This window comes from Meleagris gallopavo, chromosome 6, assembly GCF_905368555.1.
Source record: "Meleagris gallopavo chromosome 6, MGAL_WU_HG_1.1, whole genome shotgun sequence".
NCBI lineage: Eukaryota > Metazoa > Chordata > Aves > Galliformes > Phasianidae > Meleagris > Meleagris gallopavo.
Genome location: NC_139409.1, coordinates 50,972,010 through 50,992,654, shown reverse-complemented (window position 1 = coordinate 50,992,654; position 20,645 = coordinate 50,972,010). Strand labels below are relative to the sequence as shown.

Genomic DNA, 20,645 nt, shown 5'->3' with positions numbered 1-20,645 from the left:
CTCCTATCCCACATACATCCTCTGAAGCAGACTGTGATCACCAGTCTCATGCTAAGTACAAATATTCCAGCAAGCTGTGCAAGCTCATGGGAGACATCTGTCCCCAGCACTGGGCTCTGATCCTCACTCAGTCTTTGCAGCCTTGTGCCTGTGCGGTTGTCAGAGAGAAAGCAGTTAGGAAACCTCAGCTGGCAGCAATCAATTCCAGTCCACACACATACAAAGGGAAGATCAGTCTTATTACTGCAATCGGAAGGGAACTCAGCAGGCTTGGTGCCCACTCTGCAACCTCCTGCCACCTCAGAGTTTTACGACATTTTCTCTGAAAGGACCATTTACCCATTCACTAATAGCAAAACAACTGTGTATATGTTTTTTAAACTGGACGTAGGTACAGCTCTGTGGAAGCTACCCACTTTTCCAGAACTTAGCACACTTTGCTTATAAAGTTCCTTCTCCTATGCTGTTTAGCAATTTGGCACTGCTATAAAATATAAAAACAAGACAGTGTGTCAATTTTTAAATGAACGAGACAGGTCTAATTGGGTGTGCATATGTAAGTTTTAGAGAATTAAAGGCATATGAACTAGCCAGATGCTTGAAAACCTGCCTTAAAATTGTGTATTTGAAGAGAAAAAAACATAAGACTTATTTATTCATTTATATATTTTAATAAATCAGCATCTCTTGTAGCCTGTTTTTTCTGATAGATTGCAACAACAGGAGCTGCAAGCCATGCTTTTCTGTGGCTTCTAAATTCATTCACATTTTCTCTAAGAAAGGAAATGTGCTTTCTGCCACAGATTGAAATTCCAAATGCTGCTGCTGTGAACAGTGAAAAAGAGAAGTTACTAAAACACGAAGCAAAAATTGGCTTTGATCACACCATAAAATACAGAGTGTGAGCACACAGGCATGCACATGATGTGGAGGAAGACAAACCAGGTAGACTGCTCACTGAATGTCGGAAAGTGTTCCACAGATCATTAATTATGCTTTGTAGGGCTTGCAGAAATACTGTCCAGCAGAAATCTCCTCTAAATTGTACATAATTCTCTCTCTGTTCACAGGACAATAAAAGAGAATGGGTCAATTAATTAGTCTTTGCAATCAAGGGAGCAGTGGATTTATGCACTTTGCTTTTACTGGAGATTTAAATTATAACAATGCAACAACAATTACAGCCTTAATTGTAGATAGTAAATACTTTGCAATACAAGTAGAATCAATTTTTGTGACAGGAAGCAATGAAAAATAGCAGCTTGCTATTGACATACATGTTTGTGAAGGGCAGGGTGGGATAATGACCGTCTGTATTCTGAAGGAATGCTCAGGTTGGACTGGTAACATTTGTTCAAAGCTAGATTCTGCAAAAGGCACAGGTCTGCTATCGATCTTAGTCAGTGAAATTTATCAGCTCCGAGTTGCTGAGAGCACCATTCTTTCTTTTTAACCAGAGAAAGATGCTACACACTATTTCCCTTAAGGATTGAAATAAACAAAATAGACAAATTCTGGAAAAAAAGTAGAAATTTGAGTGACCTGCCATCCTGATAGGACACGAATGGCTCCCAGTGTTCTAGCATGGCACATCAGTGAGCTGCTGCCTCCCATTCAGCTGGGTACGTGCTGTGCACTAATAGGGGCCAGATGATACAAACCTCAATCTCATGGCCACAGTCTCTGCAGTTTTGCTAGGATTAATTCATTTGTATATGAGCAGGAAGAAATAAAAGCATCTAAGACATGGAAGAAGACCTCACCGGTTCTGAGCATCACAAGAAATGTAGTTAGAAAAGGATTTCCTATTCCAGCATATAATGAGAACTCTGTCTTCCACACAGCCAGACCAAAACCAGTCACTGAGGAAATGGGAAGGACACAAGACATTCATGAACACATATCTCCACTGCATCTGACACACAGCCAGCTTTGCCTGAATCACAGAATGGCCAGGGTTGGAAGTGACCTCAAGAATCATCAAACTCCATCCCTCCCGCCCCCCGCCCGCCACAGGCAGGACCACAAACCTCCACATTTAATACTAGACCAGCCTGCCCAGGGCCACATCCAACCTGGCCTTGAACACTTCCAGGGAGCAACTCCTCTGGGCAGCCCGTTGCCTGCTGCCCATGTTGCACAAGATTTGTCACAGGAGCCACTTGCCGCAAACGTCTGCAGATTTACTGGTCACATCACTTGGCAGGTGTTCAGTGGAGCCCGAAGGACAAGACTGTCTACAGTGTGGCTTCAGACTAAATAATTGGTTCTAGAAGGTCCATTATTGGATAGGAATCACAACACTTTATAAGATTTGACCTTTAGAATTTTATCAGTTTTCAGAATACTATCCATTTCAGTGCCTAGACAAGAACTTAAATAAGAGATACAAGCTGCTCATTAGATACAGTGCACTAAAATCAGAGAGCCTTCTCCATGCTGAGTTTGAAAGATTGGATTTACAGAAACAAGATGAACATACTGCACTTCCACAGCCAATAAAAGAGCAAAATGTCATCATTAGAGTACATACTGAAAAGCGAAGACTAAGGGTGAAAACAATTTACTACAGAAAATACATTCTGGTTTAGCCTTGTCTGAATCTATCAAAATTCATCCCTACTTTTTCCCTGGTAGCGCTAATAGATGAGAGTAAAAGTAGCCCATCTCCAATCTAAGAAACTGAGCTTGCAAGCCAGGTCACTTGCAATTGCAAAAAATCCACTTGTAACTCAAGACAAAGCAACTCATTCCAAAAATCAGGATTACAATAAGTTATTTTTATCTCCTAGGCTAATGAGAAAACAAAAAGGAAAAGTTGTATATAATAGGATGCTGACTCTTCTGTCCTTCATTTTCTACTCTATGTAGCACTGAACAGAATAGATACTACACCAGATATATAGTTGTTTATTCAAAACCCAAAGTCATGTAACTCACTGCATAAAGAATAAATTTCCCTATTTTTCAGGAGTTGTTTCTGTTCTCTGAGAAAAAAAGGAGTATTTCCCAAAAAGAGTTCTTAATAGAAGCAACATCTGCAGTTTGAATTAATCAGTCTGTCCTTTGCAATAGTACAATTTCAGCACAACAAGCTAATTTGTTAGTTCTTCTACTGCTTAGAACACATGCATTAATCATTGTATTTTTCACATAAAATGCATGTGTGTTTAGCACTAGATAGTCTCCCATCAAAAAACTCCACCTTACATTTAGATCGATTAACCTTTCCCACAAAAGAAATATAAATATCCCTCATATTAAATTTCATTTCAGGAGTCTGACTTTTTTTGTTGTTGTTCATTATGCAGCAAATTGCAAATGCACTTCAGTCCTAGAATAATACAGTCTCATCTGAATATAATCATTTCATAAGTGAGCTAGGGAGAAAAAATAACAATGAGGAAGAAAGGAAAAGAAGTCTTCAGCACCGGGGACAGCGCCTAGCCACAGGCTGCCTGGGTGCTTGAGCTCGTGCAAGAAATAATAATTGACTGGAATAATCGTGCTGAGTCTTTTTCAAACCGTCTGCAAAATCAGTTATGAGACTTATTGTAGCAACATGAAATATCCAACTTGGATGAAAGGATGTCAAGACAAAAAGTGCCAAGAGATCCTCTATACCAGGACTTGCTTTGTTTTCCTATTTCTACATCCACTGATTCTGCAGCACTTGCACATGCATAAAAGCTCAGGGGGGCTAAACCCCTGATAGAACTGACTTTACAAAGGAAGTTCTAATGGCAGATCTGTAAAAAAGCATGAGATATACCACATATTGAAAGCATTTTCACTTGAGAAAAGCAAAAAAGATTCAACATCACACTGGAACCTCACAACTTCAAGGGGGGAAGTGGTAGCCTTTTCTGTTCCAACTAGAAGAAAATATATAATATCTATTCTGCCCTGATGAGGCCCCAACTGGAGTACTGCTTCAAAGTCTGAGGTCCTCAGCACAGAAAAGATGTCGAGTTTTCGGAAGAGGGTCTTGAGAAGGGCCACATAGATGATCAGAGGAATGGAGCACCTCTCCTATGAAAACAAGCTAATGGAGATGGACTTGTTCAGTCTGGAGAAGAGGGGCTGCAAGGACACTTCATAACAGCCTTCTGATATTTAAAGGGAGATTATAAACAGGAGGGAAATCAACTTTTTTTGCATGGGTAGATAATGACAGGACAAAGGGGAATGGTCTAAAACTAAAGGAAGAAAGATTGAGATTAGATGTGAGGGTTTTTTTCCACTGAGATGGTGGTGAGATGCTGGAAGAGGTTGCCAAGAGAGGCTGTGGATGCCCCATCCCTGGGCTTGTTCAAGGCCCAGGGCAACCTGGTCTAGTACTTAATCTAGTGATTGGCAACTCCGCCTGCAGCAAGGGGGTTGGGTTCTTCCAACCCAAGCCATTCTATGATTCTATGATTTCCCCAACTCCTCTAGAAGTTGTTGATCTATTGCAAATGGTAGTAGGCAGCTTCCACAGCACCAGAACTGAATCAATCTCTGCAGTTATTAGGCTTCCTTTTATACATGCATGAGAAATAAAAGCAAGGTTATTATTTGCATTCTTTGGCTACAGAACAAGGCATAAGTCATCTTACAAAACAGCCTGCAAAGAAGAATATTGGGAAGAGGAAAGGGATCTATTTGTCAGGAACTGAAAGTAAGACATGCCAAAAGTGAGGATGTCTAACCCTCAGTCTCTTTAAAACAAGAACAAATCAGATGTTAGGACTTTTATTTATTTGTTTGTTTGTTTTTCCCAGATATATTTCATCATACAGTGATTTTATCTTTAAGACTAATGAATGTAAGTAATGCATTCAGTTTAACCCTCAGATACCTCCATCTAACACACTTCCCTTCAACTTAGGATGGGATGCTTGCTTCATCTCCAGTCCTAACCCTAGGAACATACTTCTCTCAGGAACTTGTATTGCTTAGAATTTTATTCAGAGGAAAGTTTAGATTTAGCTTCCACTCTCTATTTTATTTTTCAATCTAAATCCATGCTACAATTCAAGTCCCTTCAGTTCATGCTGAACTGGCATATTTGCCTGTTTCCTATGTACATTTTATTCTTACAATTTACCATCTCCAAAATGAAAACAACTTTTAAATTGCTTTGTACTGAAATTCTTAGGGGAGCATATTTCATCTTCTGTAATAATAAAAGTAAAGCAAGGAAAGACTGAGTATAAGAAGATGGATTCAGAGCTCAATTTTCTCAGTCGTTCATAGAGTGGACAAGATTGAGGCAATAACAGAAGTGTGCTACAAATGCTGGTTAGTTAAACGATGACAGGCCATCAGAGACTGCAGGAGAGCACATCTCTTTGATGGCTATGACAACCCAGGGAAGATGCCCTGGGAGTTGATGGGCTTTGTTCTGATTGTATTATGCATCCCCTGCACGTTCGTTTTTTTGGCAGCAAGAGCTGACAGGACCCAGCTCCTCTTCTCACCACTCTTTCATTCTTGACATTTAATCCATTGATGCACACATTCCTCAGTCCCTTCTTACGCGCAATTTTTGGAAAACCAAGTATTAACATTGGTTAATAAACATTCAACATGGACTTTTCCCTTCAAGGCTTTGTGATATTTATTTCAAAACTGCAAATACTGGATCAAAATCCTTTCTACTTTGAAGTCCAAAAACACCTGAATCACTGAAAGTAACAACTCCTCAGTCTCAAGAAACAAGATACAGAGTTCATGGCCAACTGCACACTCAGTGCAGGAAACAAAGAAACTGGTAATAATGAAATACCACGTAAGTGCTATTTCCCTATAGGGTTTGCAAGGCCGAAACTTGGTAATACTGAAATATCAGGTAAGTGCTGTTCTCCTGTAAAGTATGCAAGGCCAAGGCAAGTTCTCACTTTCAAATGCTTATTCCAGAAACCCATCATGCTTAATGCTATATTATTGGTATAAGCACCTGTTCATTTTAAAGTAAATTACATATGTCATGCATGTATTAAGCAAATGAGCACCTGAATACAGTTAAGATTAAAGAGGTTACCTTGCAAGCATTTTTGTATTAGAAAAGGAGTTTTTGAAAAAACTTGAGTAGAAAAATCTACTTCAATATTCTGCTAGGGAGGCTTTGCTCTTGGTCAGCTTCCACCTGCATAGCAGTGAATTGTAAGCCCTGCCATCAGATGCTTACCTACAGGTGCTTCATTAACAGCCATTGCTATTGTGGCATTCATATGCTCACAAGCTGTCTCAGACTCCGCAAAGAAAAACAAAGATGTCTGATTTGTGATGCAGGTTCAATCTGCCTTAATGACAGAAAGAGTTCTAAAGGAAACTTAAGTTTTCTTGGACCAACTTACTAACTACTTTGAGTAAAGACACACACACACAAATCCTCAAACAGTAACAACCTTGAATACCTGACCAACTTAACATTTGATATCTCAGAAAACAGGGCTGTGTTAGTTGAAGGCTAAAATATAGTTATCTCCATGTTGCAATCCAGAAAACATTTTTGTTTCGAGACTCAGTTCCTAGAATGCTGGAGGGAATTCATGGGTTTGGGTTAATTAGTGTTAATAATCAAGCCTCTCTTCTTGCACACATTTTGTTAAGGTTTCCAATAATTGTCAGCAAACATCTCTTTTTCAGGGCAAACTCTCCTCAAAGAAAACCAGCAGAAGAGTTTTACCTAGTATAATTTGTATTTGTTTAACAAGTAAATTCAAGCTTTCAGAGAGATGCTTTATTGTGCCTTTTGCATAGACACCAAGGAAACTGAAAAATCCGTGCCTTCTAAATTAAACTAAGAACATAAACTAACTCCTGCTTTGACTGTCACTACCATAGTGACAGTATATTATTATCAAATTCCAGTACAAACGCAATCCAACAGTTGTACCTCACTTCTTATTCGAACAGAAGAAATACTATGCATCTATCCTTGGAGTACTTCCCATGAAAAGACTGCTTAACTCCTTCTGGCAGGTGACAGTGCCTTCCTACTAATGGCAAGGCAATTTTCAAAATGAACTAACGTCTTATGTAGGAAGTATTTGTCTTTCTTCCATTAGAAGCCTGAACATACTTAAACAATAATTTCTAGTGTCCCAATTTGTCAAATTTCAATATAATCCAGTAAAAGTATTGACAAATCTCTTCAATTAAATCAAAAGCACAATAGCATTCAGCACTTTTTAACAACATTATTTCCTCAGAATGAGTGATCATCTGTGTTTTTCCGCATTTAAAATGTCTCCCTGGAAGAAAGTGGGGGGCGGAAGGGAGCAACAATGGAGGGGAACAAGCAAGCAAAAAAAAAAACAACACCTAAACTCTGGAACCTGCAGTATATTCTCCATCTTCTTGCAGGTACTGGATACTAAAAACCAGACAAATTCAAAAAAATCGTTTGGTATAGCAATCACATCTTGGCTCGTCCTGCAATTTAACTCTCTCCACACACTTCACAGCTTGATGAAGGCTATGCTGGATGGTGAGAACTTTTTACATGACTTCTCACCTGTTCAACAAGGGCACGCTCCTTGCCCTAGAATCTCTCCCCCATACACACTGTGATTTTTCTTGGACCAAATCAAGCTTTTGGCTTTCTCCAGTAGCAGTTACGATGCCATTCTAGCAATCGCTATTGGACCTCTGGTAACCACTCTGGTGGTCTGTGGTTTAGTAATGTTAAGCTCTTCAGCTTGCATTTAGTGAAATACATTCATGAAAGGGGAAAGGTCTCTTGATGAGACTCAAAAAAAGCGAGGATGTTGCAATGAACTTCCCTCTCTTTCATACACAGTACACAGATATCACAAATCTCTTCACTAAGATTATTTTCCTCACAAAAGTATCTGAATGCTCCTTAGAGACACTCTGCAACTGATAACTGCAAGAGTGAGATGGGGTATAAATGAAACATCAGCCCTCCATTAACATGTCATCTACATTCCAAAAAAGTTGAAGATTTCAGCCTGGAGGTACAGCTCAGCTATGGATGGATAACAGCATGAGATATGGTCACACATGTTTAATTCATAAACCTAGTAGCTAAAAATTATTCAACTGAACTGAAAGTGTAGAGAACTTCAGTAGCGCTCAGAACAAACTACAGATGCACCTGCAAAGTTGGTCAACATTGTCACTGTAAATCTAACTTCTAGAGAAAATTATATCCCTGTGAAAGCAGTGGGAAGCTCCCAAGGCATCAAGGGTAGTGCCTCTGTTTGCATGGTTCGCACTTTGCTTCTGTGCATCTCTTCACTCCTCCCTGCAGTACAGGGTGCAACTCAGACAGAAAAAGCATCAGAAAATGAGGGCACTAAGGCAGCATCACGATAAACAGTATTGTGCAAGAAAATAATCACTTATTCTGTAGCCAAAAACATAAAGTCATAGATGGGAGAAAGAAGTAAAGCAAGAGTAACAGAGCAGAGAAGCAAACGAGGAATTGAAGTGCCAAAGTCAGCAGGCAAGATGAGAAGACAAGGCCTGTGAATAAGGAGAAGAAAAAGCAGACAGGAAGGAAAGAGAGACGGCAATCAGAGACTAGAATGCCATTTGAAAAAGGAATAAGTTCTTATTTCTGATAGGCATCATCTACTACGGCAGTCTCTCACTGCAACATATCACCTTTCGCTTCTTTCCTCATTTAAGTCAAGGGATGGGAAAAGAAGAACCCATAAAATTTCAGGCTTATTCTTCTTTCACCTGAGTATATGCCAGCTGGAGTTAACTGGTAACAAGCGAAGAATCAAATCAGAATCATGCTTAACAATCTCCAGTGACCCCACAAGTTACACTTTCAGGATGCGGATTGTACAGAACAATTTCAGATCTCAGTCAGTCTACTTTCCCTCCTCCTTTCTGCTCCTCAGAAGCAAAACTGACAGGCAGTGGAAAAAGAGGCTACTTGGAACAAATGGCACAAGTTCCAAGCTGCAGTCAAGGCTTCTTCACTTTTCCAAACAGGCTGCTCACATCAGAGGTCAGAAACCAAACACAAAGGCAGACTCTGAATGACATGCAGTAGTAGGACCAATATATTGGATTGAGAGCATTTTGTGAAGGCTACTGATGAAAAGCAGCAGATTCCAGTGTCATAGTCATTTATATACCATAACAGATGTGTTGTGCTGCCAACTAGCTGCATTTCTCCTCTGTGAGGTAGCAGTTCCCATCTTCAGCTTAAAAGACTAGGAGCACTCCTGACAGAGACAAGCACGACACCATGAATTAGTGGGTCCTCATTCCAGACATCTGAAGGAATATGAAAATCCTGGTATCATCTTCATGCACTGCAAGGCAAACAAACAAACAAACAAAATCCAACAACCACATCTACATTTTCTATTGTGCTTAGTCTTTAATTTATGAGAGAAAAAGCCTGCCACTTCACCGTGGACAGGCTGCTCAGCCTCAGCTCATTCTTACCATGAAGGCTACTCTCTATCCTCTCCAGGTCCCTTAGGATGATATCCATTCCCTCCTGTGTGCTGATCGCAGTTTGGCATCTGATGATTTAAATGCTGTTCTGTCACCTCATGTCAATAAAGCCGTGTCTCAAAGAACTCCACCTCAGTTTATTGACTCTGAAGTCATAAGTGACTTATAAAAGAGCTTATAAATGGGAAGGAGACTGACTTTTTACACAGTCTTAGTGACAGGACGAGGGGGAATGATTTTAAAATAAAAGAGGGGAAGATTTAGATTAGATATTAGGGGAAGTTTTTTTACATGGAGAGGTGATGAGGCACTGGCACAGGTTGCTCAGAGGAATTGTGGATGTCCCATCCCTGGAGGTATTCAAGGCCAGGTTGGATGGGGCCCCAGGCAGCCTGGTCTAATGGGTGGCAACCTTGTCCATTGCAAGAGGGGCTGGGACCAGATGGTCTTCAAGGTCTCTTTCAAACCAAACCCTTCTGTGATTCTACGATCCAGTCTTTGAAACATGTGAGTAGCACTGCACATACAAACAACACAAATAAATGTGTTACTCGCTCATGGCAGTGAAGCACATGCACAAGTGATAATGGGAACAGGTTTGACTTTGTCCTTAAAGTTTTAGGAAACTGAGAATAACAGAAAACTGCCTCCTTTACTCATTTCCACTCAAATGCAGAAATATAACAATGTATTTTCAACATGTAAAATAATGACTACAAATTCTTACAGAAGTGTATATTTTTCAAAATTGATGTCCAGTTTAAGCAATGGATGTTTTGACATGAGTTGCGTCACACAAAGGCTGAAGAATTGGACCTCCCACCTCCGCAGCTAAAGGAGATTATTCACTGCTAAGCTGCTTTGCAAATAAACCACCAGTGCACCTGCTGCCGGCTCCTGTTGTTCAATGGCAAGACTTCTGAGTAGCATCTTTTTATACTGGTGAAAAAGATAAGGCTTCGGGCATGGGCTTCCTCTCATTCATTCTGCATTCTCTAAGTCTTCAGTTGCAATACTGAAAAGGCCACAGATTAAATTAAAACCTTGTTCTTCTTCCCACTGACCCTTCCAGCTGTTTTCTTGCTATGTTCCAGATTTCAAGACATCCTAGCTCCCTGGAAAGAACACTGACCTCAAGTGCTCCAGAAAGCACAAAGAGTGAACTTTGATACTAGATTCTCCCCACCACCTCCCCAGTACTGCTCTGTGAGCTGCCTGATACTAGAGCAAGGAGCAGATGGGGAACCTGAACCCCGTTAGGACCAGAACAAGCAGCTAACTCACAGATTCACACTGACCTTTCCTTTGGAAGGATTGGTTCTGCCTCATCATTCCTGACATATGAGCACATTATTCCTGGGAAAAAAAAATATCTGAGTTAGCTGGACTATTTATTCAAGGATATTTGAGAAATCTTGTTTTACCATCATCGTCATAAGATTTCATAGCTTGATTTTAGGGCCTCATCCAAAGACTGTTGAAAGGAGCATGGGTTTTGACTTATATCTAGGCTAGGACTACAAAACATAAAACAAAATTCCTTTGCTGCTGTTAATCTTTATGAAGATAGATGATCTTTCTGTAGGGTTTTTAGTGGAGCAGACTGCCTGAAGAAGTTGCCAGTTACCAAACCATGTGCCCAGGTGACTACAAAGTCATTCATACCAAAACCAGACTAAGAGACTCATGTAATTCTGATTAAATTTCTGTGCTGCCTTCTGCGCTATTATGGATGCTTTTGTTAGACACGATCCTTTTTATTTTTAATTAAAAACAAAAAGTCAGTCTCTTGGGGGTCCTATTTTTATTTTCACTTCTAACTTCAGTACAAACACACCAGAAAAATTACAGCTACAGTCAAATAAAAATAGCTGAAGAACTTGCAGCTGTTGATACTTTCCCAAGTATTCAACATTGCTCATTTAATGATGGAACAACATGCTCCAGTTTCAGACCTTGCACAATGCTACATGAACAGGAGGCAGTTATTTGAGTTCCTGTGAATGCCAAAGGCAAGTAAACTGTTACAGCAACCAGGGCAAGAGAACAACACAATGTAGACCACTGGGTGTCCACACAAACATTTCTCCCTGCTTGTTCTTTCTCATTTAAAATCATTAGTCAGTTCACCAGTTGGTTAGATCAAGCTCACAGAGTACAGCTGGGAAAAAAAAAGTTCTCAATACAAATTCACAATTTGGAAAACAAAAACTATCTGCAGTTGCTAAGTATTTTCTCAAACTTATCTGCTTACAATTGAGACCAAGCAAATTAGCAGTCGATGCTTATAAATTCACAACACTCAAGGGTACCAATGAAATACGAAAGAAAAACTAAGACTTGGGTACAAAAGTAAAATTCAAAGGCTCAGAAACAACAAAAAAAATCAGGAAGCTTCATTATAATTGGAAATTCGGACCTTCTTATGTTAGGCTCCATTTGTCTCGCTCATATGCATAAGGGCACAGTTAGAGGTCATAAAGTCAGAGCATTCAGCAGGTTATATTTAAGGGAAAAAAAAAAACTGTTATCTTGTTAGGGGCCCATTGCAACAGCAAAATCTAAAGCATGACAACCAAGGAACAGATTCAAAGAGAGTGGAAAAAAGTTAAAAGTTAAAGCTGACAGTAGTTTCCCTAAAGAGAAGGAAGCAAAATCACCAAATGGATTTTGTTCAGCTTTTGCATTTCATATTAGAGATACTAATAAAGTAACCTGTGCCACAAAGCACCTGCAGAAATAGCTATAACAAAAAACAAGAAAAACAGAAAATATCCTCACAAACAGACAATCCCAAATCACAGCAACACTCCTACGTGTCCTGCCTTTCGTAGGTAGAGGCTTATCCAGTAGCAACCTGAGCCTCCTGGGCATTGATTAAAGGTCTTGATTACTCCAAAAAGAGTTCAAATTATGGATAGCAGGTGTAGGCTCCTTCAGAAGAATTACCCAAGAATTGTGTCTATTTTTTAAATAAATCTTTGCCTGGTAGCAGCCCTTGCCTCCCCTCAGGCATTCTAGCAAAGCCTCTAGTCTCCTCACTTGAGAGGTCAAATTTAGGAAACTCGCCCCCAGAAAAGTACAGGAAATGTCTGAGTGCATTTTTCTCTCTTGTGGAGAAACAGCGCATGCCTGATAGTTTCCTTTCAGTCTTTCTCTGCCTGAATTTAAGGCTTTTGGCCTCTTCTAGATACATTTCCAATTTGTCTGTTTGGGGGTTAGATGCTTGCCTGGTGTCTACACTAGCTTCCTCCATCCATAATTCAGGACATAAGTATCATACATTTCAGATACTCAAGAAGCAAGCAAAAAACGGTAAAAGAACAAGAGTCAAAGACACAGACAGGAAAAGACTGACGACTGGTCCATTTCAAAGGTGTGTTCTGAGGAGTTGCAGTGTCGCCCAAGAGTGCTGGAGAAGGGATGGCGGGGGGAATCACATTAGTCTGACAGCCGTATTCTCAATCCAGCAAACAGCAACGATGACAACCAAGGAGACAAAGAAGAGGAAGAAGACAACTCTCTGGGTTCCATCTCAGGTATGCTTTTGTGCCTGCTGGGCTTGCAGGTGCACTGTCCCAAGGTCACAATAACAAGTTTGTGAAAAATAAGTTTCTAGTAAAACTTTATTGCAGGAAAGGTAATGTCAGGTTGTCAGCAAAGCAAGACTATCCCGTGAGAGAACAAGATCCAATACTTCCCTAATAACTTCCTCTGACTGGTTGTCATGGTGATGGCCTGGTTCTGCAAATGTTTGAGACACACCAAGCACACCCCATAAAGTCAGAAAGTAATTTTTATTGGACCTTCACAGGCACTGAGGGACATGGTTTAGTGAGCACGGTGGTGATGGGTAGACAATTGGACTGAATGGTCTTAGTGATCTTTTCCAACCTTAATGATTCTATGATTCTATGAAGGTAATGCGTGGAAGGGATCAAACAAGACTCTGGTCATCACTGAGCTCTAACAGCCCACCAAGCACAGAGATTTTAGGATGAGGCCTTATGATACAGACACGAACAGATCCTTCACATGCACACGCACAGCTTCTGCATCCATCTGAACCAGCCCATATGTCGTCAGGGTACCCAGAGCACACTTTGCAAATCCTTCTGCTGGATTAAGGTCTTCACACTTAAATCCCAGTCCAGCCAACTGTGTTCAGTGAAGTTTCAAGGCTTGCAACTATGGTATCACCCAGCTAAGCAAAGGGCATACTTTGTTCTCCTTCCACTAGTAGGAAAGAAAAAGAAAACACGTTCCACTACACCATACAGCTGTTTTATCATGGCAAAGTGCAATTTGCACGTTCATTCAAATTAAAAGAAAGGAAAAACTCTTAAAATCAAAACTGAAATACTCATGTTTGTGGGGCTAATGTGAGACTGACAACTAAACAGCAAAGATTACTGAAATTAACAATTCTACAATGCACCAAGAGTCAAGGATGATTGACTGGAAATTCTTGTCCTATTTCAGAACAGCTCTACCAAAAAAAAAAAAGAAAGAAAATCCTGCCTCTTAAAAAAAAAAAAAAAAATCGAGTGAAATAAAAATCAAACTAGCATAGTAATGGCATTCTTCATAGGGTAGAAACACCTCCTTTAAACCACAGAACACATCAGGAGATAGGAAATGGATGAGCATTCTTCAAAAGATCACAACTAGAAAGGTAAATAAAAAGAAGCAGAGAGAGAAAGCACAAGGAATCAGGATGCCAGATCATGAACTCTAAGATTGTTGCTAAAGAAGAGAATGCTAAACACAAGTGACACACAGAATAATAAAAATTTAAGGATATAAGCAACTAGATGATTGGCAGAAGTTGTGTAGGGGCAGCAAAACACAACGCTGCAAACAAACGAGACCTGGGTGAGAGGGAAAGACGATGATGTGCTGTTCACTCAGCTCGGTAAAAGTGAGGAGACAAAAGGGAAGACTACACTAATGCACTGACTGCTTTCCAGGCTATAGGGGAACAGATAGAATTCTCAATTGCATTCTTTGTGCCTAATGCCCAACCAAATAAACTAAAACATACTGAACAATTAAATATATATATATATTTTTAAAAGCCTCTATCTGTTTTGGGATAGTTTTATCCTTTACTACCTCCTACCCCTCCCCGAGATCATCTGCATCTCTCCTCCAGCACCTATCTTGTGCTAGCTGATATTGCACTTCTAAATTGCTCCAGCTGATGAGCTGTTTTTGGGAATGCTTGTGCTCAGTGGACATCTTCAGACAGTCTGAAATGCTAAAAGCTTTTCCTGGAAAGAACAATCATGACATCTTTTAACTTTGCTTGCTGAATTTAAATTTTCAGCATGAAGGGAAGCGGGCATTAAACCTCTCAAAACCATATCCTGTCTTTGCAGTGGGCTTAGGCAAAGCCTAACCACAAGCCATGTAGAAAGAGTTTCAGCAAAGCTGAGGCCTCTAGACCTCCCTGATAAGAATTTCAGCATTTGTAGGAAAGCACCCAGGTACAGCTACTCTGGCAGGCAGCATGTCTGAATTTGGAGTCTGCAAGTACCAACACATCAGCAGTGCTTCTGCTTCTTAAAGCAGATGGTATTGGTTTACATTAAATGAGGGTTAATTGGTAGTTTTACAGTTTCTGTATACTTTGAAATATACAATACATCACTTGTATAGGCACTCTTAGCAAACATTATGTAAATGGTGCACACCCAGAACTATTTTTGCTGTTGTCCTGGACTGAGGGCTGGGTGCCTTGAGATAGGCACATTTCCTTTCCTACTTCCGCATTATCAGAAAGGTAACTGGATGTCTGGTGGGGATACACATAACCTTCAAAGACAAACCACTGTACCTGGCATGTGGGTATAACTTTGCACAGGGGCAGAGCAAAAGCAGAGGCCAGACCAGCTGCTCTCATGTATAAAATGCAAAATCTGCCAGGTCTCTGTGCATACAAGTTAACTGGAAAAGCTCCACAGGCTCCTGGGAAGTTGCCAGCTTTGCTGGAAACATTGCAAAGCATACTTACAGAAGACAAAGAAGAAAACAGAATATAAAACAAATTATTAGAAGGCACTGACTTCTCAGCCTCAAACAAAGAGATCGCAGCAGCCAGCATGCATAAGAGCAGGTCTCTGCATTCACTGGCACTTGGTCAACTTATTCTTGGAGCCAATTCTCATTTTCGTCACCTCTGTTTTTCTTTGTGTAGAGCCAGTAATGTTGTTTTGCTAATGGCTTATGCAGAAGTACTGGAGCCAGCAGCACACACACTGGTTGCTTTTATTGGTCTATTAAGATGAAATGAAACTGGTGCTAAAGTTTTCATAAGCACTTAGGATATATCATTATTTGCTCAGGGCACAAAAGCAAGCAACAGCGTGCTATACAACTGCGCAGGATTTGAACATCTCTCCCCAGGTCTAAGGAGAAATCTGGATGGACTGAAGGGAAAAAGAACAGAGGAAAAGTCAGTCCTCCTGAGTTTCTGCTGGGAGAAGCAGCTGTTTGCTGTGCTTACATTGCAAAAAGAAATAAAGCAGAAATAAATTCACCAGAAGTATAGTTTGGCAGTAAGTATGGTAGGATAATTGTTATTTAATACTTACTGTGTAATCTACAAGCTATAATCAGGAACCAGGACAGTACTACACAATCACTATACAACATGGGAGCGGGGAGTATCAAAGTATAAAACAACAACCAAAAAAAAGGACCAGAAAGTCGGATGCAACTGGACAGTAAAAACAACCATGGAAACGAGACCTAATGAGAAAGGCAAAAGGCAACTTGAACGTGCCTTACTGAGCCGTGTTCACGTTGCCTCATAGTTTTATTTGAAAATTAGAGTGGACTTGGAAAAAAAGAACAAGGACCAGAACAACAGGACAAGTCCTATCTAAAGAGTCTTATTCTGACTACCCCGTTTACCCAAGTAGTACCCTAACATGAACAGCCTCAAGGAACCGCTAGCAGATCAAGGAACGACCCACCATACATCTTTCTGTTCACATCCCAAGTCTTTCTCAAAGCATAGCAGCAACAAATACCAAGCACTCACAGGGAGTACATAAGCCTAGGAAGCCTACAAATATTTTCATTTTGATTTAGATCTCAACATGCCACCACCACAAATATTATTACAGAAACAGCAATTTTGCAAACTCATCCATGCTGACGAGTTTACCGCCTGATTTTCTGGCCAAATACAATCAAACAAAACTCTTCTGGTGTTATACTGACAATTTTTTTTCCTCACTTCTTCACATTTTTATTTACTGAACAATTTTAAAAGAGCTTGGAACTCAGAAACAGATTGCTAGTAGAGTACTATTCCCAGTTGATTGCATCTGTGTCCCAAACCCTCAGAAGAATTTAGAATATTCAAACCACATCTATGCTTGAATCCCACACATCTTCCATTCAACTATCTCAGGTCTAAAGCATAGTAATAAATCACTTTCCATTTCACATGACATAGAAATCACAGGTATTTGAGTTTAAGTATCAAAACAGTCCTCCTTAAAAAACATACCTAGCATTTATTTACAAAAAGTAGGCAAATTAAAGTCTACAAAACATGCGTGAAACAGACTGCAGGTATATGTTATTATAAAATGGGTAAATAGGAGAAACATCCCTCTTAACAAGCAGTACCCAACTTCACGAGTTTTTCCATGAGTCACATAAAATCACAAGCACGTTTAGGAAAAATCTCTACACTGATGTATGAACTTACTATAGGCTCACACCTATGTAATCTGACTATTTGATATTATACAGGTGAAAACATGTATTCCAGTTACTTCGTCCAGTTCTTTCTTCAGCAATTTGTGCCCAGTTAACTAAATTAAGGCTCAAATGCATACCTTTTCTTTATTTATACCAATGCAGAAATGGTTAGGAGACATGAAAGTAAATGTTGGCAATGTATAGATGATTTTTCAGCTCCAATTCTGTCTTGTTGCTATTACCCCAGCAGTACCTGTGGTGACAGGGTTAGCTCAGGAAGATTCAAATCATGTGACAAGACATCAATTTCTGTGGTACAGCTCTAACAAGATGGTCACAGTGACGAGCAGCCTTCTCTCAGACGTTCACAACACAAGAGAACTGAGAGCTTGCTGGAGAAGCAGTGTGTGTATTCCAAGTGCCTGTTCTCAACAGAGCGTATGCACAGTCCTTTAGGCTAAAACATGTCTCTCTTCCTACAGGCACACTCAAGCACATTTCTGAGCACCGAATTTGGAAAATGATGCGAGACTAGATCCCCTGCTTTTCAGCATCTGCACAGGAGACAAACACATACTGCTTTATCCCCTGTCCACACCTATCAAAAGCAATGAAGTTTCATGAGGCACAAGTCAATACATGCATTTCAAGGTCTTTAGGATCTTCAGCTCTGTGCCGAAGAGTTCTTTACTCCAAAAACCACCTGCTGAGAAAATTAAAATCTAAAGTCTGGAATCCAGCTCAACTCCTTGCAAGAAACTGTAACAAAATAATGATTACAGTTCCTTACAAGCTTGGAAGTTAAAGTTAGCTTTATTGTAACAATCACTTTGAGCAGTGAAGCAATCCCAACTTTTCAGCAGACACCAGTAACATACTTCTCCCCAGTAGTTCTTCCTGAAATTCTAACGCTTCAGGAATGCAAAGCGCACCTTCAAACCCCTACTTCTGCTTTCCACTTACATGTAGGAATTTAGAGTACAGAGAAGGGCAGCTGTAAGGAATAGTGAGAGCGTAAAGAAAAAGCCCAAAAGGTTTGAGAGACTTCGATTTAGAGATACTCGGGTGACGGGCAAGAGCAAGGCTGGACGAACAGCGGAATGAAACTGGATGCAGAAATTGTTAGTTCTCAAAATCCCTAACGCTAGTTTCCATGAAAACCCCTTGTCCCCACAGGAAACTAGCTGTAAAAGTACTTATTTACACAGTAGCTTGATAAAATCTAGATTTGACAAAGTTCTTTAAAATGAAATCAATATGGCAGTAACATATTTTATTTCCTATTTCAAAGAATATAAATGAAATAGTAATCATTCAGCATAACTACCACTTAATTTTTAACCACTACTACATATCTCAGGGACAAGCATAAAATCTTAATTACCTGAGACCTATACAACATATAAAATATTTCAGATACATGACCTCCAGTCCTACGGAGAACTTGAGAAATAACACAGTAACCTTTAGAAGACCTTCTCCAAGTTCATATATGGCTCTGCTAAACATTAAGATCTTCCCATAGCTGCATGAAAGAATACATAACCCACAATCCTGCAGATCTAAAATCCATAAACAGACAAAGGTGAGCTTGTGCTTGCAAGATGCAGGCCATACACTTTAACACAATGCTTTTCTAACGGGAAGAACAGCTCCTGTACAAGCCCTCTTGTGCAAGTGTTGATGTTTAACTAGGCAGGTGGCTCAGCACCACACAGTCGAGTGCCAGTCTGTATGCTGGCACAAGGAACTCTGCAAGGAACAAGGAACTTTACCATTTTTTTTTATCAATTTCACTGCAAAGAGTCCTTTAATACCCTCTGCTGACAAAACATTATCAGTACTAAATCAATCCTGATTTAACAGCACCATCACCAGCCACAGAAACATAACAATGGAAGTCTGGCCTAGTCCAGAAAAAGGTAAGCTGCTGACACTGGATTATTTCTAATCATTTCAGGGGAAAAAAACAAAAACAACGATAAAAGAACAACAATAATTACAGCATTATAATGGTCTAAGGTTGGGATGCTGCCCTCTTTGCAGCCCACCTGCACCACGTTTCCCAGCCTCCAGTAACTGCAAAGGAAGAGTGAATATCTGAGACATCTCTCCAGTACTGCCAACACTGTTTGAACGTGCAATAGCATTCATAATGATGATATAAGACACACTTTGTTTAAAAAGAGACAGATTTTTGAGCTTTTTATTAGATATAAATATTTCATATCAGCATATGAATTATGAATTAATTACATAGTGACAGATAAACTTCCACCTTGAAACCCTAACAAAAATCTTAGGGACTTAGGCACATAACTGTTGGTTTTTGTTTTTGTTTTAATCTGAAATGATTTGTTTCTTGCACTCCTAAAATAATTTTATAAAATCTTTGTTTTCTTAGCATCTCTTAAGTACCTCAAAGGACACATCTGCAGCATCTGGAGGTAAGGGAAAAGAGGAGGTGATGTCCGATTTCAGACAAGACCCATCTAAACTGTGAGCAGGTTCTGTGGAGATGTGTCAAATTGTGTTCAAGTCTCCTGCACCTCAGGGAACCTAAGCCTCCTTCCCATCGCAGCCAGGTAGAATCCCCCATACAAGCATTTCCTATGCCAAGGCCGTGCTTTTAAATAGCAGCCAAAAGACTTAACCATCACGAACATTTTTTTTTTAGTCTTTAACTTGTATGTTAAGCACGTACTACAAACGCAGGTGCCACTCCCTCTTCAAGAGGCCATCTAAACCACTGACCTTTCCATCTGGCTTAAGGCACATTTCCTTTGCGTTTCATATCATACAGAGAGGGATAACAACAACAATTAATACGGATTAACTCCAGTATACTCCACCTCCTATAGGAACTCCTCCAGGAGATGCACGATAAACATTCACAAAATCCTGAGGACATATAGAAAATAAAACTGGCCTCCAGTCCTCTAGGTGAGCACCAAGTTCTTCTGAAAAAAAAAAAAAAAGCTCCGCTCTTCTCTAGCCACATTCTGTAAACCTGTACTTTCAATTCCTTGGCTTTTGGACACATATAAACAAATTCAGCTTTTTTAAGTACTGGAAAAGTTTCAACATGCTTTTATTTCCATTTTGACTAAAACTACTCTGCTGCATTGACACAATTTTGCAAAACTTTAATCTCTGAAAAACGCAGTCTTGGGACATTTTGATTAAAAACAAATAAAAATAAGAACAGGAATCCTCATTTAATCAGTGATTCCAAGGTGTGTGATGCAGGTGAAGACCTTTACCAGTTCTAGTCATCACTATATTCTGACACTAGATAGAGCAACAGAAAGTCATGAAAACAAGCGCAAGTACAATCCCAATACAAGTACAGTTTGGTATTAAGTGTCCAATACATAATCAAAAGACTGGGTTAAAAATGCACAGAATAAGAATCAGTATGCATTGACTGATGTCGGATTCAGCACCAGCAATATTCATTGGACAAGCATTAGGGTCACAATCTGGTAATCACA

General features: G+C 39.8%; 1 protein-coding gene across 4 annotated transcripts in view; it reads right to left on the bottom strand.

The window, feature by feature from the left end:
• VOPP1 (VOPP1 WW domain binding protein) overlaps nucleotides 1-20,645 on the bottom strand; it is a 61,725-nt gene that overhangs the window by 27,082 nt on the left and 13,998 nt on the right. For 3 of the 4 annotated variants that reach the window (XM_085226726.1, XM_085226728.1, XM_085226725.1), the window contains exons 2-3: nucleotides 10,731-10,788; nucleotides 9,105-9,284 (exon numbers count right to left, since the gene is read on the bottom strand). The exons of the other annotated variant lie outside the window; for it this stretch is intronic. In XM_085226726.1, the coding sequence (XP_085082852.1) occupies nucleotides 9,105-9,167 (63 nt within the window). In that variant the 5' untranslated portion in view covers nucleotides 9,168-9,284; nucleotides 10,731-10,788. The remainder of the gene's footprint in view (nucleotides 1-9,104; nucleotides 9,285-10,730; nucleotides 10,789-20,645) is intronic. 4 annotated transcript variants of the gene reach the window in all.